Source organism: Nelumbo nucifera, chromosome 7, assembly GCF_055504915.1.
Source record: "Nelumbo nucifera cultivar China Antique chromosome 7, China Antique-T2T, whole genome shotgun sequence".
Classification (NCBI taxonomy): Eukaryota; Viridiplantae; Streptophyta; class Magnoliopsida; order Proteales; family Nelumbonaceae; genus Nelumbo; species Nelumbo nucifera.
The window spans coordinates 37253789-37272185 of NC_142655.1; the positions used below are offsets into that span (position 1 = coordinate 37253789).

Sequence of the window (18397 nt, forward strand, 5' to 3'; positions counted from 1 at the left end):
CAAGTACTTAAGGGGGGTAGCCATTTTTATATTGCCTCTTGTCCAATTAGCTCCAATAAAACTTGGAAAAACAATCTCTATCTTGTGGATAGGTTGGTGGAGCACTCAAAATGGCTTGTTGGCAAAGGTAAATTAAATTTCTTGTTAGACAAGTGGCTAGTCATTGGCCCTCTGATCGGTCATGTCAGTTCCAGTAATGGCCTGGTCATTGACAAGGGTGCGTGATGTGTTATTAGATGATGGTTCTTGGTCGTTGGATTCGGCTTTGGGTTTCTTGGATGAGGGTATTATTGATACCATCAGAAACTCTGGTATGTTCCTCTCAACTTCTATGGACAAATTTATTTGGCTTCATACTAGGGGGGAAGAGACTACAACCAAATCGGCTTGGACTGCCTTGAGGTCTCGTGCTCCACCGGTTTCTTGGTACTCTCATATCTGGAAGAAAAACCTTCCTACAAAGATTATTTCTTTGTCTAAAATTCTCTTAGAAAGAAAATTGCAATTGACTCTTCAAACCAGGCACTTGGAATCCCCCTTTCCGTTGTGAATGTTGTATGGTTAAACAGGTTGAATCCATGGATCACTTATTATTTCAAGGGAAACTCATAAAATATGGACTATTTTGCCAATATCCTTGGGTTCTCCAGTCGGAGGACATATTCTTCTTTTGGATGACTAATGCATTGTTTTCAGTTGGAAAAAGAAGATCAAAGCCTTTGGGGTATGTTAATAGTTTTGACAGCTTTCATTATCTGTTAAGGAACCCCGACCCTAACGGAGGAGGTGGTATAGTTCGAGGTGTATGTAATAATTTTATTTCAGTTTTTTTCTAATTTTTATCGTCACATGGATAACACCCTAGCTGAAAACCTTAGCCCTTGTGGATGGTATCCAGTTATCGTTGCACTCAGATTCCTAAAGGTGGACGTTGTCTCTAGGAAGTGCTCTCCCCCTTGGAAATTGTTGTACTGGCAGTCTGGTTTTCAGCGGTTGACTAAAGGATTAGAAATCCTTTGAGAGAATGACTGATAGGTCAGAATTTTCTAGCCCCACCATACAGGGGATAATGAATCTTAATCGTGAATTGATGCCAAATTAATGGATAGGATGTGGTTCATGGGGCCTACTAATAAATTAGGGCTGTAATTCAAAATTCTGCATTAGGTTGCAGTGTACTTTATATTTTTCTCTTATACCTATCATAAAGGAAATCAAGTAGCTGAAAATCTTGCTAACCTCACTTGTGACACAACTGCCCACACCTTCTTTCACCATGTTGATAGTTTGCCTTCTAGAATCCGGCATCTGATTTTTTATGATGGTTCTATTATTCCATCGGGAATGTTTGGGGTAAGAAAATAGAATAAAATAAAACTTGCAAAGATGTCAGCACAGATTTCAATATTAGGGCTATTATTGTCTTCAGAGCACCACAAGAATCAAGTTATATATGAAAGTTTTCAAAAGAATTCTTTTCCTTCTAAGTATAGAGCCTGAGAAGCTAGCACAAGTGGTTGGTAGGATTTTGGCTCTTGGAGTCATAACCTTATCATAAGATGAAATCTTAGCAGATGGTGCCACTCACAATCTCCCATTGTACATCACGATGACTTGTAAAGGAAAGAGGGTCCCTATTATTTTGGTGGATAATGGGTCTAAATGTGTGTGCTCTCAGAACACTATAAACATTAGGAATGAGCATACATGATGTAAAGAAGAGACCCCTTGTAGTTGGAGCCTTCGATAACTCAATTAGGCCAAATTTAGTTGATGTAACACTTTATGTGGTCATGTTTTGGATATTCAACCATCTTTTACTCTATCATTGGGAAGACTTTTGCTTCATTCTACTGGAGCCATATCATCCTCCCTCCACTAGTGAGTAAAGTTTGTACATGATAATGAGTTTATTACGATCCTTGGGGACAACTAGATTGCACTAGCCACTAAATCATCGGTTTAATACATGGAGGAAGGCGTAGGGTTCTTCTCTTACCAATTTAAAGAAGTAAATTCAAGTGAAAAAGTTAAAAAGACAAGTAAGGCTCAAGGGAGGCAAGCACCACCCCTATAAATGATGGCCCTAGTAACTTCAATCCTAACAAAAGGTTGGATTTTAAGCAGCAAGGGAGATTAAACCCTATCAAGGCCAAGGGATCTCTCCCTCGATTTGGAGTGGGTTACAAACCAGATGAGCACAACTAGTTTGGACCCCATGGCAGGAAGGAAGAAGTTTATACCCCTTTCAACACCCGTGAAATTTGTCAAGCCCAAGAACCTTGTAGCCAACCCCCTTAACCCTGAACCAGCACCTACCCTTAAAGCTGACCCTGACCTCCCCCTTGACATCTAGGGCATATAATGACTTTTTCATGAAGACCAAGAAAGTTAAAAAGATCTTTGCTCAATATCAAAGACCTAGGAGGAATACGCAACTGGTGTGACTTACTTGCCTTGTTGCCCCATTGTGAGTGTTGGGAAATGGCTCACTTGGGCTGAATTGGAGTCGCCACCCATCAATTATGGAAATGGAGGTGATGAGATATATACATCAGAAAGCATTTTTGTTTAATAGTGACTCCAATGCCCACATTGACTACACCAGTCCAAGTAAGACAAGGATGGGAGAGGGAAGGGGTTAGGCACCCGTCTCCTAGGTCTAATAGGTGGGACCAACATGGTATCCCAAACAAGTACATGCACAAATGCAAAAAAAATCAAAAGTATGCTAACAATAAAGATTGAAAGCTATGGAAACATGTTAATAAAGAGCTAAGTCTCCCTATCTTATTTATTGATTCTATTCACCTCTTTTCTTACCTTTTTTACCTTTTCTCCTTTTTTATTTTCTATTTATTCTATTTATTATTTTATTTAATTTTTAAGTTTAATTATTTTTTATCCTTTATACTCTCCTTTTCTTCTTTATTTTATCAATTTTTTGTTATTTTTTTATGGGACCCTATTCCTATGTTCATTCACTGGATTTATCAAATATTTATCCTATTTTGTCCTAAAAACTTTTGTCACCATTTATTTTTGTCTTATTTCTATTTTATTATTTTTTATTTATACTTCATTTATTTTATTTTTTATTCATTCATATTTTTTCTTTCCATTCAACTACTCTATGTTTTCCTCCCTTAATCTCTGTTCCAACAACTTCTCTGAAAAACAGAACATCTGAGCTTGTCTATCAAATTTATTGTTATGTATTTTTTTTACATTCATATCTTTGTTATCATCATGAGTATTATTTCTTATTGTTTTATCAATTATTTACTTTTTTTTGCTATTTTCTTTTGCTACAAATCTGTGCTACTCTATCGTCTCTTGCAACTGGTTCCTTTTCCCCCTTTTTATCATCCACAACATTGGTTCTATTTATGTGATAAGTTTTGGTGACCCGAAGTCTTACCTCTGATCCTCTCAACCCCCAGTTAATACTGCATATGCAGATTCATCCATTATAGTCCCAAGAGATCGAAGTGTATAATCCTTTCTGTTCTGTCCAATGCGTTGATATAATGCAAAACCAGCATGATTTTATGCAGTCAGATAACGTAGTAGTTACAATAAGTAGTAAATGGGTAGTCACTTATGATGAACACCAGACTCAAACAAATCTGACAACTAATGAAAACACAACAAGACTTCAATTGTCTTTAAATAAATAGAGGATCAATCTAGCAATAGATAAAACAAGAATGAACAGCAATAATGGCAAACCAATACATATAAAAACCCTTCTTACTACCCCATTCATCATCGGCCAAGGGGTTTATAAAGTATATCTCTTTAGAGTCTCATCGCCGTCTCTAATGACTTCCATAGATTTTGACAGTTCTGGAGCAAAATACACAAAAAAGAAAAGAAAAGAAAAGAAGGCAGTGTGTTGAGCATAACTTCTCAAAGTCTTAGGGAAATCTATCATTGTCTCTTTTTGTCATCGTTGTTTGGTGTGTTGAGGGGAAGAAGGCGGTGAACAATGCTCTTTTAGGTCATCCACCAACTAGGGTAAATCGAGATCAGGTTTGCTTATATAAGGGCACTAAGTGTATTTTGGTAAATTTGTAGAAATTTAGGGGAGGTTTGTAATTTTGAGAAATTTAGTCAAACCAGGTTTATGGGGTCAAATTGGGATTGTAGATAGATGCTTGAGATTTTGGGTCAAAAAATGGAGGGCCAGGATGGCTCTAAGTGTGCATAGTGGTTTTGTTTGTGCAGCTAATGAGATTGGCCGAAATATAATCTTTTTGGATGAATGGGCAAATAGGGGTATTTTTGGTTGAAATTTCCTAGGATAGGGTTTTTGGACATTATTAGTTGATTGGTGGGGTCAGATTTGCCCAATTGGGCCCAGACTAGACAGATTTGGAGGGGGCTTGATTTAGTCAATTTAGAGCCTCAAAATGGAATCTTTTAGATGGGAGGGAAAATGAGGGTGGTTTTGGTTGAAATTTTGTTGGGTGAGTTTTTTGTTTATTTTGATTTGATTGGTGAGGGCAAATTATCCCAACTATTCTTGGATTGGGCACATGAGGGAGGGTGTGATTCAGTTAATATGAAATCTTGAAACAATATCTTTGTATGATGGAAGTGTAAATGAAGGTAGTTTTGGGTTAAATTTTATAAGTACATATTTTAGGATGTCCAAAACTCAATGGTGATGTCTGATTGGCTCTAAAGGGTTACAATTGTATGAATTTGGGTTAACGAGAGGATGTAGAACAAAATCTTGGATTAATGAAAGGGTAAACGGGGAATCTTGGGTTTAAACTTTATGGGCAGGTGTTTTGGTGTGCCTAGGGATCAATCATATGGTCTGATCAACTTAGATGTGTTTGGATAAAGGGAATCTGGGTTGTTGGTGCTTCAAGTTAACAGAAGGAGTCAAAATGGAATCTTCACTTGATAAGAGGGTAAATAGAAGAGTTTATGTTGAAATTTTCTAGGTAGATATTTTAGGATGTCTTGACTCTAATGGTAGTGCCTGATCTGAAAGCAAAGTGTAGATGGGGGTTGATTAGGGCCACTTGATTTGTATCGGGTAGGTTTAACGATGAATTTGAGGGCTTTCAGGGTGAAATTTGGATTCTTTGGATTTTTTCTAGTGTTTTAGAGTAATCGAAAAGACCTGATCAAGCATTTGGAGTGAATTAGGGGTTCGGGCAATGGACCGAGCAAAAATCGAGTGCTGACAGCTATCCCTCTTTGTTATGAGGTAAGAAATTACGAAACAACAAAGACTAAAAGAAGCATACAAAGATTTTTGCGAAGGGTAGGATCAAAGAAGGGATGAGGAAAGGACAGAGGGTTAAGGCTGAGAAGAAGAGAAGAAGAAAGATTTCCATGCAACACCATGTCATCGTGTACAAGCCATTTTATTCTTGGCAAAGTAACCCTTTCTAGGTATCAAAAACCTTTGGAATCAAGGTACGTTTTCCATAAAGAGAGATAATACTTAAAACCAATAAAACAATTTCTGAATCAATTGTTCCTTTTTCTTCAAATAACGAAAGTCTTTTCACTTTCAAATTGAAACTCGGCGTTGATTCCTCAACAAATTCATCATGTGAGAGCTAAATACTTTTGGTAAAGTGGCTCCTCCTAGGTATCAGAATACCTAGCATCCCTAGTCAGTCCATTTCCATTTTAATGCAATTAGATCCTAATAAATCAACCCATCAACTCGGTTCCTTAGTTCTCACCTTTCCATCACTACCCTTGGATTCAATAATTAGATAGCTAGCTCATAGCATCCTACCCTCTTCATAGTTGGCTAATCCACTCCTAGCTTCATGAATATCTCTTTATCTGCTCGTGTTTTCACCCCATTTGGTTTTGCATTAGGGGTAGACTGGTTTTACCATTGTTTTCTCGATGTTTTTTTTTAGTATTACATGGTTTTCACAATAAATTTTGCATTTTGCACCATCCCACCTTAGTTTCCTTAAAGCAAACCTCCCACCACATAGCTCCTAGCTGACCTCTCACCTCCTTCAGTTGGCCAAATAATTTAATAAAACCAAAAGAGCAAATAAAACAAATATTGCATTAATAAAAGAAAATCCATGATTAAAAAGATGAAAGACAAAAAATAAAAATAAAAGATGGAATTTTTAGTCAACTTTTTGAATGAAGGAATTTCTTTAAGGTTATGGTATCCAGTTCCAAAAGGGTTAAAACATCAGATTCGAAGAATATCATGTTATTGAGATCAGAGAATGCTATAGAATCATATGTTGAGATAGAAGATCAACATTAGTCTTTAGCAAGCACAGTGATGCCATTGAACATAATACCCATCTGTGAAGATGTAGCCAAGTTGAAGAAAGATTTAGTGAAATTAAGGCACATGCAGTCCCCTCCTACACCATATTTCAATGAGTTGTGCATATATCCAAGGTTGGAACTACCAAAAGGTGTTAAAATTCTAGAGTTTGAGAAGTACATTATGTTTGGTTTTTAATGATTTTTAAAATGTCCCTTTTTTTGTATTGCATTCTTTAAAGTACATTGTGTTTCCTCGATTGGTTAATTATTTAAAAATTTCCTTTAGAATGATTCATTATAGGAAGAATTATGTTTTTTAGTGAATCATATAATGTTTTTAGAAATCGTCGTAGCAAGAAATCATCCAACTTTTGGATAATCATATCAGTTTTTTGCCCAATGACATAGAAATCAGTGTTTAATCAATTAATCTTATTATTATCAAAGTCCCTTATGGCACCAAAGTCCCTTGTGGAACTAAAGTCCCTCATCGATGGATACGAAACGGTAATACCTGGGCACACTAATCGATGGACATGAAATGCCAGTTCATGTTATAATAAATGGTGGACAGACCGTGAGGTCAGTGACACCTGCCTATGGGAGATCAACATTCTTTCTGGTCACAATGAGCTATGATAAGGCATCCCTAAGGCAATTGAACAAATACCCGGGCACGCTAATCAGATTTAGATCTTGTCCTTAACACGTAGCCATAGGGAAACCCATAAGGGGATATATCATACACGTGCCATGTGAGAATCCTTAGGAGAAAGGAAACTTTGTCTTTGAAGGATCTCGCTGGACATGTGACAAAATCCCAATGGTATTCCCTTAATAACCGACATAAAGATAGAGGCCCCCTTTCCCATTAGGAAAGGTCTCATTTTAGATCATTTTCCTTACAGTCTTGGGGTCCTCCCCATAAAAAAAGGGGAATAACTCTCCTCCAACATCAGACTACCACATAACTCTAACCCTAGGGTTTCTTAGAAGATCTCTCTCATTCTATCTCTCATCTCTTCCCTTCTTTGGACCTTCGAGACTTGACCCATTGCCAAGAGTCCATGGTGATTGCATTAGAATCTTTAGTTTTGTCTCTAATCTTTGGAGGGAAAATAGTGTTTAAGGGATTTTTCATTATTACACTACGATGGAAAAATAATCTTTGATGACTCTCTATCTCTGGTTTTCGTCTCTATGTTGACCACTCTCGCTCTCTCTACAAATCAGGGGTGTTTGACAACTAACGCATTTGAAACCCTAGCCTCTTGGCACTGGAATGGAAGAGGAAACCCTTGGTCACACTATAAAAAAATCGAAGCGAGCTTGACGACCATTTGATTTGAGATTCGACAAGATAAGGGGGTGTTTTGGTTTCTTGGTTTATGAATTGAGAATCGATGCTTGGCTACAAGAAGAGATGGCTCATCTGTGGATGAAGGTCTTTCATCTGTCAAGGCCGGGCTCACTAAGGAAGCCGCTTTCTTGTTCAATCACAAATGTCTACGGAATGAATCGATGTGTTGGAACAACTACTGAAAAGGAAGATGATTGAATGGTCTAAGGCTCACCGCCCTATCAGAGGAGGTGACCTAGCATCATAATAGAGAACTGGTATCGATTCCCAAGATTATGTGATTTCCATCACCGTATTCGACAGTAATGGGTACTGAGCATCATTGTTTCGTTTCCATGTTTGTTCCTCATGTCGACCTCTATTCCAAAGGTGGAAGCTGTGAACGGGTGTGATCTCCTGCTGTAGCCTTCCACAATCGATAATAACCTAGCATCATAATAGTGAACTGGTGTCGGTTCCCTAGATTATGTGATTTCCATCATCGCATTCGACCAAAATGGGTACTAAGCATCGTTGTTTCACCGACCTCTATTACATTGTGAATGGGTGTGATCTCTTTCTGCTGCTTTTGACAATCGATAATGACCTAGCATTGTAATAGCAAACTGGTGTCGATTCCCAAGATTATGTGATTTCCATCACCACATTCAACCGAAATGGGTATTGAGTATCATTGTTTTGCCGACCTCTGTTACAATGGTGGAAGTTGTGAACGGGTGTGATCTCCTATTGCCACCTTCCACAATCGATCCCAATCCACTGATGCACCCGATGTGGTACATTTTGCCACATGCTGCTCCATTGTCCCGTATTCTATTGGTTGTAGCAGCAAAGAGGCCACCTTTAGGAAATTGATTTTGGTCATATCCACTGCATTGAGTTACTACGTCAACCACATAAGAAGGTAATTCATGAGCTTACTTGGTGTTGTTTATTATAATAACTACATATATTACCATCTAAGTACCATTAGAAAGATACATAGACCCTACCATGATTAACCAGCATTCATCAATCATCATTGTTATATACCTTGGACTAAGTACTATATATATATATATATATATATCAACAACACAAGAAGGTAATTCATGAGCTTACTTTGTGTTGTTTATTATAATAACTACATATAATACTTCTATTCTTCACATATTATTGCCATCTAAGTGCCACTAGAAAGATACATAGACCCTACTAATAACCTTGTATTTTGATGCCTTAAGGGCATCAATTCAAGGGTATTTTCGGCCTTAGAGTAGTCAAAGTGCATTATTTTTTCCAGTTAAAATCAATTATGTGATCTCTGAGGGTCTCTATGCAAAGTAGGAAGTTTTCATGGCTAAAAAGCAGTTTTTGGGAAGCTGGTGTGAAGTCCAACTGAGAGAGGGGGTGTTTTTGTAAAGATCTGAGAACAGGAGGGCGCCTCCTACCTGTTAAACCCAGTTGGCGCCCATCCTATTTTATTACCATGCTCCCCTCTCCTTAGCAAACCCTAGGGAGCCTTTTTAACCTAATCATTTCACTCTTAGCAAACCCTATCCGCCCCTAGGTGTTTAATCTCCACCATCTACCTCTTTTAATTTCAACCACTCATTTTAGGGCTCTCTTTTATAGCTTTTAAACCCTAGGGCGCCACTTATTCTGTTAATCCTCACCATTCAACTCCCGACCATTAAATCTTAACCACTCCCTCCATCTTATATCCCAACCATTCAATCTAGGGCACCACCTATTCTTTTAATCTTAACCCTTCATCCCTAGATGTTATAATCTACACCCTCTATTTCTAGCCGCCCAAATTTCAACCCTACATAATATTGGGCGCACTCTCCTTTTATTTTCAGCCATAGGATCACCTCAAAACCATCCTAACCATCCATTAGAAACCCTAGGGTGTCCCTAACTTTGCTAAAACCCAACTACCGCCCTTATCTTTCTCCCTATTCCCAGTTGCGTCCACCCTTCTCTATAAAAAGGGTCCCAGGGGCCCTGTAGAAGGGGTTGGTCAATTCACTCAGTTACAAGGCTAAGGTTTCTTGAGGAGTTCAAGGGTTGTAGAAGGGGAGGACGCTCAGATCTTGTCAGGTGGGGTTCTTGCAAATTGTTCAACCATTCTTTTCTTTTCTTCATTTTCTTTTCTGTTATGTTTATTTATGCAATCTTTTAGATTTAATTCTTTTTCGTTTCTCTGTTTTGCAGATCTGAATTCGTTGGGTTCAAGGCTAAGGTGTCTCAAGGGGTTCGAGGGTTGTAGAAATGACAGATGCCTGGTTCTTGTCAGGAGGGGTTTCTGCAAGCTGTTTGGCCGATCTGCAGCTACCGCTACCGAATCTAGATTCTGGATCATTTTTTATTTATTTATTTTATTTCCTTTGTTGATTTCCATACTTTATTAAATTCTGATTTTTATTTATTGTCTTGTTTAAATTCAAAACATTTAATTTCAGCAATAATAGATTCTATTTTCTTGTTTTCTACAATTCTCGATTGTATTCTCTTGTCCGAATTTAAGTATATATTAATTTTTCACTTGCTTCCATGTGGATACGACCCATTCTCACCCATTTACTACATTAGTAATTATTTGAGAAATGGTAAAAATAATAAATGTTTAAATTGGTGTTCCAGGGTGTTTAACGACGCGCTTCCAGACACACTACCTACCATGATTAACCAGCATTCATCAATCGTCATTGTTATATATATATATATATATATATATATATATATATATTTATATATATAAATTCTCTTCTTATATTGTTTAATATAAATTCTCTTCTTAACAGGATACACGATTTCTACCATGAAGACTACAAGGCTGTCTTTCAACTCCTTCACTATATAGGAGGAATTACTTTGGTCATGGTACATAATGATTGATAATTATTACTTTAAATAAATTAATAAGTATTTTTCTCTATGAGTAAAAGTTAATATATACGAGATTTTTACTTCACAGGTTCGATGATAATGAAGAGGCGGTCAAGAGGGTTCAGCATTACTATAAACCGTGGAAAATTTAAAGTGCATTCTTATGTTTATTGACAATGTATTATTAAACTATATTATGGTATAGTATCTACATTGTTCTTCTCTTATAGATTATATATCATATAATTTAAACATTATAATCCATTTTACATTATAAGTGGTGTTTTAGTAAAATGCTAACTATAGGGTAGATTTTAGTAAATCTATGAAATTATAAGGGTATTTTAGTAAATGACCCTTTCTATTATTTATCTTTTGCTTAATAAATCCTGTACATCACATCACACGGCTAGTTCAACATTAAAGTCAAGTTTTACTTTAATTAATAAAATAAGATAAATAGACCCAAACTATTAATAAGACACAAGGGGGGTGGATTGTTAATGAAATGTGATTGTAGTGGTAGCACTAAGACTTAGCACATCATAGCGCACCCTTGTTCTTTTAGTCAACATGTCCATCCCTCCTTAAGTGGCAGAATGTTACCTCCTAAATTGAGTTTGATCTTCCTCAAGTTAATCCGTGATGTGTTTGCCTATCAAAAACACCTAGATCCGATGCCCTTTGGATTGGTTCTATTTATTACCCTCTCTCTCTCTACGTCATATTCTCCACCATATTAACATATTGTATCTAATCTGATCTAATGACGATCCATTTCAGTTTAAAATTGAAAACCCACATGAAAGTATCAAACTTTTCCTAGGCAAGCAAACATCAAGGACCATGTTAAGAAGTATAACAAACATGATGATGAATATGTTTGCATCTAGTAGTCAGATTTATTTTTAAGAGGAATTTGTATGAGGGTAAAATTTGTTTTGAAGTTTTACACAAGGATTCACTACCACTTGGAAAGTTTGTTTTGGGTGAGTTGGTTGTTTTAATCAGTTTTATCTTGTTTAGTTGGTTGTTTGTTCCATCTGGAGTTGAGAGGATCATTATGGTAGAGATTCTGGATTGCTCTTTGCATCTTGGATCACATTATATGAATTCAATTATGAGCTTTTCTAGTTATGATAAACACTAACATATGCAATTCTACAGAATTGGTTTCCTTTTGGCTAAACTATTGAATAAACATTTTTCTTGGGAAACAAATCCACCCAGCCTAATAATTAATAGTAATTATAATGATCACATCAATGGTCTCATGATAATCGTGCATTAACACATGAGTAAATGCAAAAAGCATAGAGAAGCTACTACTCCAAAGAGTTATTTGATAGAACCATTTCTTCACCACTGATTCAACATTTCAGAGTAGTTACCAGTTAAGTCAACTTTTAGGTTGTGCTTGTAGTAAGCAATGATAATGCTGACTTTCTTGCTAAAAAACGTCAATGAAATCACACTTTTGGATGATTTTATGGTACAATGTATATGCACCTTTTGGATTTTGAAGAAACTATTCCTCTGCCTCTGGATTCAACATTTATTCTAATAAAATCAACTCGTTAATATTAAAAAGATAGCACAAGTGCATAATTTAGGCTTTGCTAAAACTGCCGCTGGGTTTTCTAATTGAAAGAATGTTTTCTAAATAATCTTCAAAGCACACTATTTGAAAATAGTATTACCACTATTGTTTCTCAAAACCATGTTTTCAAAACATTAATCTTCTTTGCTTTGCACGATTCCAAATTTATTTAGGGATTTAAAAATAAGTTTCAAACAAGAATATTTTACGCTTTCGTCACATATCTTGCAGTTCATTAATGTGTTCTTTGTAGCATCATGCAAAAGTCTTAAGTAACAAGCGCTAATCACTAATGCAACTTATTCATTACAGGCCTGATCTATCAAACCTAGGCACCACCTCCACGCTAATACCCTGGTTGTAATAAGTCCTGGCAACCCAGGTTCTCATCTCAATTCCCTGGCAATTCTAGGAAGGCCTTAGCAACTCCTGGCACATCTCAATTCCCTAGCAACCCCAAGAAGGCCCTAGCGACCTAGGCACATCTTAGTTCCTTGGCAACCCTAGGAAGGTCCTGACAACCTTAGGTGCATCTCAATTCCTTGGCAACCCTAGGAAGGCCTTGGCAACCCCAAGAAGGCCCTGACAACCCCAAGCGCATCACAGTTCCCTATCAACCCCATGTACATCTCAATTCCCTAAAAACCCTAGGAAGGCCCTAGCAACCCCAGGTGCACACCTCAATTCCCTAAAAACCCCAAGAAGGCCCTGGCAACCCCAGGTGCACATCATAGATCCCTAGCAACCCTAGGAAGTTCCTAGCAATCCCAGGCACACATCTCAGTTCCCTAGAAACCCCAGGCGCACATCACAATTCCCTAACAACCCCAAGCGCACATCTCAATTCCCTGGCAACTCCGGGAAGGCCCTAGGAACCCTAGGTGCTCATATCATAAAACCCTGGCAAACCTAGACAAGTTTCTCACAAAGCCTTGGCAGCCCTAGGCATTGCACATTACTTATGAAGCTTAAGGTAACTAGTCCTAGGCACTAGTGATTCACCTTATCTTTGCCTTTATCGCAAACAAACATGAATATTTTATTACCACAAAGCTTACAGTTACACAAGAACTTGACACTAGTGAGCTTCGACATCGTCCATCTTTCGCCAAAATTAGCGAAGAAAGCACTCTTTTAATTGACTGTTAATCTTTCAATACATTGACCAAACTACATCACCATATATTCCACATCATAGTTCATATAAAAATACATATGCACATCATGACTTGTGATATTATCATTACAGGATTATCAGCATGCTATAACAAAGCAATAGCAACAAAAGCTCAAATTACATCACAAGAATAATTTTATGTTCCTTCCAAAATTCTGTATACTAAATAGGGGGCTTCCTATCACATAACTTGTGTGCCATATATGCAAGAGTCTTAATACTTTAAACTATCTTCAAACCTTTTCTACTTTTGGAAACCCACCAACTACTCTACCAATAACACATCAATCACATTGACTTCACAACATATTCTTATTGACAGTACTGTGTGATCATTTGGGTGTCCCAACAATTTTAAGCATGTATCCATGTGCTTAAGATTCTATATACCTCTCAACAAAACATGCTCAACCCAACCCCGGAAGAATTTAACTAAGGGGTTGCAAACTAAACTTGACCTTTTCTCTCTCGAATGTTTCTTGATAGAACGACTTCTATCAAGAAATAGGGGGCTGTATACTTAAAATGGCAAGTCATAACAAAAATGTTTCTTGACAAAAGGCCTTCTATCAAGAAATAAGGGGCTAAATTAAAAGAAACACTAAGCTACACCTCAAGAAACGCCCATACAGTTTCATCATCACTTACACCTTCAACACGTACTTTGTATGTGTGACTCAAACGACCTACAAAACAACTATAAGTCGGTGCAACAACACCAACAAAGAGAAGTCCAATCTTAATAACTAGGCCTAGCCATGCCCGTTAATAGAACATAGAATCACCATTATCAATTAACTCCCCCATTATAATCATTTAATCAAATACATGACACCAGACGAGACAATAAAAATGCAAAGGATGCTTATTGACAAGAACACTCTTATCAATAAGTAGGGGGCTAATTGTTAGCATATGTAGTTTTCCATCACCTTGATTATGGCGAGGATGCCAAAGGAAAACCATATGGAGGAATTTCGATCGGGATACCCTTGTAATGATACAAAAACACTATCAAAATGATGGAAATCTCATACACTTACGATGAGCGCAAAACACCTCTTAGAACCTGTGATGAGCATAAAACACCTCTTATGACCTACAATGAGCAATGGGCGTCACCCGAGGCTTGTGATGGACATAAAATAACACCGCCAGTCCAAGACAAACTCAATACACAACTAACACTTTGCGATGGCACAAAATGACAGTCCATGCTATAATAAATGGTGGACAAACCCCAAGGCTGGTGACACCCGCCTACGGGAGATAATCATTCTTTCTGGTTACAATGACCTATGACAAGGCACCCCTAATTCAATTGAAAAAATACCTAAGTATGCCAATCATATTCAAATCTTGTCCTTAACACGTAGCCATAGGGAAACCCGTAAGGGGACGTATCCTACATGTGACACGCAAGAATCCTTAGGAGAAAGAAAACTTTGCCTTTAAAGAATCTCGTTAGACATTTGGCGAAATCCTAATGATGCTTCCTTAATAGCCAACATAAAGATAGAGACCCCCTTTCCTAATAGGAAATGTCTCATTTTAGATCTTTCTCCTTACAACCTTAGGGTCCTTCCCATAAAAAGAGGGAATAACTCTCCTCCCACATTTGACTACAACATAATACTAAAACCCTAGGGTTTCTTAGAAGATCTCTCTCACTCTATCTCTCCTCTCTTCCCCATGGGTCAAGATTGCTTTGTGGCTAGAAAGGAATGCAAAATGCAATGTGATGCAAACAAGGTGGACCTCTATCATGAAAATCTTAAAATTTAGGAAAATATTTCCAAAACACATTAAAGACTAAGGCTTAGATTGGAAGGAGTACAAATAAAAATATGTAGAGTGCAAAACCTTGCATTTTGTATGTATTTGTACTGTACATATTTGTATTTGTACTCCTTCCAAACTTAGCCTAAGGGAAAAAAGACTTGACTCGAAGCACTAAGCAATTTATTTAAGTTTGAAATAGGAAAAAACAAATTATTCCTTTTAATCATCTTTCATTTCACTTCATATCAGTTTTCTTTTTAATTTAAAAAGAAAAAAGAACATGTTGAATTACTAACTAGTGGCACCCAATTTTATTCAAGGACCTAGAAAAGTTTTCTCTACTCTAAAGGAATTTTATATTCTTTTTATTTTCCCATTTTCATTACTTTCTCCCATTTTCTCCTTTTTATTGTTATTGTTTTTTACTTTTGTATTTTTGTATTTTCTCTTTTTCTATTTATATATATATATAGATTTTTTCTTTCTTTTTCCTTTTGTTTTTGGTTTTTTGTTTGTTTTTTTAATGATTTATATATATATATATGTATATATAGTATTTACTTTTGGTTCTTATTCCAACTTGCTTGATGTAATCCTGGTTTATTATTATTTTTTATGTTTTACTTTTTTTTTTATTTCATATATGCTTTTTATTATTTTTTATTATTATTACCTAGAAAACTTCCTCTACCATTTCCTCTTCTTTTTTTTTCTTTTATTTTGTATTTTTCATCATATTTTATTCATTCCCTCTTCTCTTTGTCATGTTTTTTCTTTTTATTTTTTATTCCATTCTCACAATTTCCTCTTTGTTCTTTGTTCTTTATGCCTTTAGTAGACAAGTAAAGATGAACATCCCTATAACCAGCTCTAACATCACAACTCCAAAGCAATATACACCCTTTTTACGGTGGCCACCACGATTTTTCATATTGTATCAAGCGGTATGCACACAAAGGCTCCGACAAGCACAGTAACTAACATGGCTCTCATGAGTCACGAGTGCCAATAAAACATGTCAATCCAAACCTAAAACTCACGGCTTCATCCTATTGTCCGACAATCTACTGTTGGCCTTGATGTCTCTGTGAATGATGTGGGGCACAAACCCGTAATGTAGGAAAGAAATTCTCTAGGCAGATCTTGAAATCACATCTGGTAAAGGAGATAGGTCCCAAGAAACATCTTATGCGCATTGCAGACTCCCAAGCAATCACCCTTGTGAGTTTACAAGCTCGTATTTTGACTTCTCATTATGAATACTTGATATATGGGAAACCTCAGTAATAGTACACTTGGTCACAAGCTGCTAGAGCTCAGAAATATATAGTAATCGTGTCAAGCTCCATGGTGGTTTTGTACATTTTATGAAAGAACTGAAGTGCAATCCTTCCATCTCCATACTGGGTATAACCGGTAATGAGACCATTCCAAGATACCAAATCCTTCTGCTTGATTCTTTTGAATATCCTACTGGCAACCACCAAAGCTTGGCATTTAGTATACAAATCTGCCAATAAATTTCCCACCAGTACATCTGAGTCCAATTCCTCCCTTTTTATGCAATAGCCATTGATCTCTTTACCATATCGAAGCAAAAGAAAATTTGTACAGGCTGAAACAATGCTAGCAATGGTAATTGCGTTTGGTTTCACCCCTTCAACCACCATCTGCCTGAAAACATGCAGTTCTTGAGCTTAAAGTCTTTTAAAGTCTGCATCTCTGAGAAGCAATTGGAAGCCTCTTCAAAACACTTTAAAACTTGTTTGAAGTCCCCTTTCGATGCATATCCTGTTCATCACGTTAGCACAACATCCTTATACTCCATCTCATTGAACAAACGCCTAGTAAAATCAATCTTTCCACATTTTATGAACATATCGAAAAAGATTTTATCACGAAAGGATTCCCCTCAAACCCAATTTTTGGGGACGTAATCTTGCACATCCTTCCCCATTTGATAATTCTTCAACTCAGAGCATGCTTTAAAAATCTTGGGAAAGATGTAGCGATCAGGCTGAACTCCTTCAATTATTAAAAAGAATAACCTTATTGTCTCTTCGTAATCACCTAATCTACAATACAACCCGATCAATGAAGTCAGCTGAAAACATTTCGTTCCCACATTTTATCAAACACATTTCTCATGTCATCGACCAAGCTTGCAATAAAATTCAAGCAGTTGGCTCCCAAGAAATGCACAGAGCTCCACCCCAGAAACAATCATATGAGCATGAATTTGAAACCCCAATTCAGCTCTATCAAACTTCCGACAGTTTTGGAGGATTAAAGGATACGTTTTAGAGCATTCCTCTGGACCACTCAAATCCATGGACTGAAGCACAACAGAAACATTATCCAACACCCTATTATCGGGAATAGAACTTAATTCTCTTACGTGTCTGCCATTGCTATTACGTGTTCTCGTCATTTTTGGAATATTTTCGAAATCTTTAACAGTTTAAGAAGATACTAAGGTGCACCATTTTCTGCTCGGGAGAAGAAGAACAGGGGAGTCGGGGCAGCTTACCTTGATAGGTATCTCCAAACTGGGATGAACAGCACACTGTGCTAACATTTCTGATTTCTGGGTTCATCAATCCTTGAGGTATCTATCTGGAATATGGCTTCAGAGTGTCATGGGTAAATAGATTGATATCTGACAAAGGTGCAGTTCTTTCCATAGCTGGTTCTACTACAACTCTGGTGCATACCTTTCCAAAGTCAAGACTCGGTAGCTCATCCAAATTATTTGCTGAACTGCTTGATGAAGGGATGAGAGATCCAGAGATCCATATGAATGGCCAAACCATGCATGGTGGTTGGGCGAAATTTTAAAAATTTTCTCTCTCCCATGTAGGAATCATATTCTCATAATTTAGAAAAACTGCTTTTTCAAGGTTCGTTCTTGAAACAAAACCGGACCAGATCTAAAACCAAAAGGAAGAAGTAGGGATATACCTAATATGGAATAATAGTAACTCCCAACGTAGGTGTCCACACACAAAGAGATGACCAAAACCCGCCTCCGCTGAAGATGACACAGCTTATAGTGAGGCAGGATCAACAAGATGGTTCTTCAACAAGAACCCTAATTCTTCAGTAAGAATCAGACAAGGGGCTGGTGAGCATGACTTTAGATTGTTTCTTCTAGCAAGAAACAATATCAAGAACTATCTTGATCAGATCCAAAAGAGGAGATTGAACTGGGTAGGGGTGGCAAGAACTGGAGGAGAATTCTGTAGATTGTTGAGTGTATGAAACTGGTGAATTCGCCTCCTATTTATAGCCGTCTTTAGATCAGCTTCCTAATCCAATTAGGAAA

At 37.1% G+C, this 18397-nt stretch overlaps 1 protein-coding gene across 1 annotated transcript; it reads right to left on the reverse strand.

Moving 5' to 3' along the window:
- Positions 1-16388: 16388 nt before the first annotated feature.
- On the reverse strand, positions 16389-17503 carry LOC109114779 (pentatricopeptide repeat-containing protein At4g18520, chloroplastic-like). The gene is made up of 4 exons (XM_019197943.2): positions 17230-17503; positions 16991-17097; positions 16875-16930; positions 16389-16746 (listed from the first exon to the last, which is right to left on the reverse strand). The coding sequence occupies exons 1-4, from the start codon at positions 17501-17503 to the stop codon at positions 16389-16391; spliced, it is 795 nt and encodes a 264-aa protein (XP_019053488.2).
- Between the last annotated feature and the right edge of the window lie 894 nt (positions 17504-18397).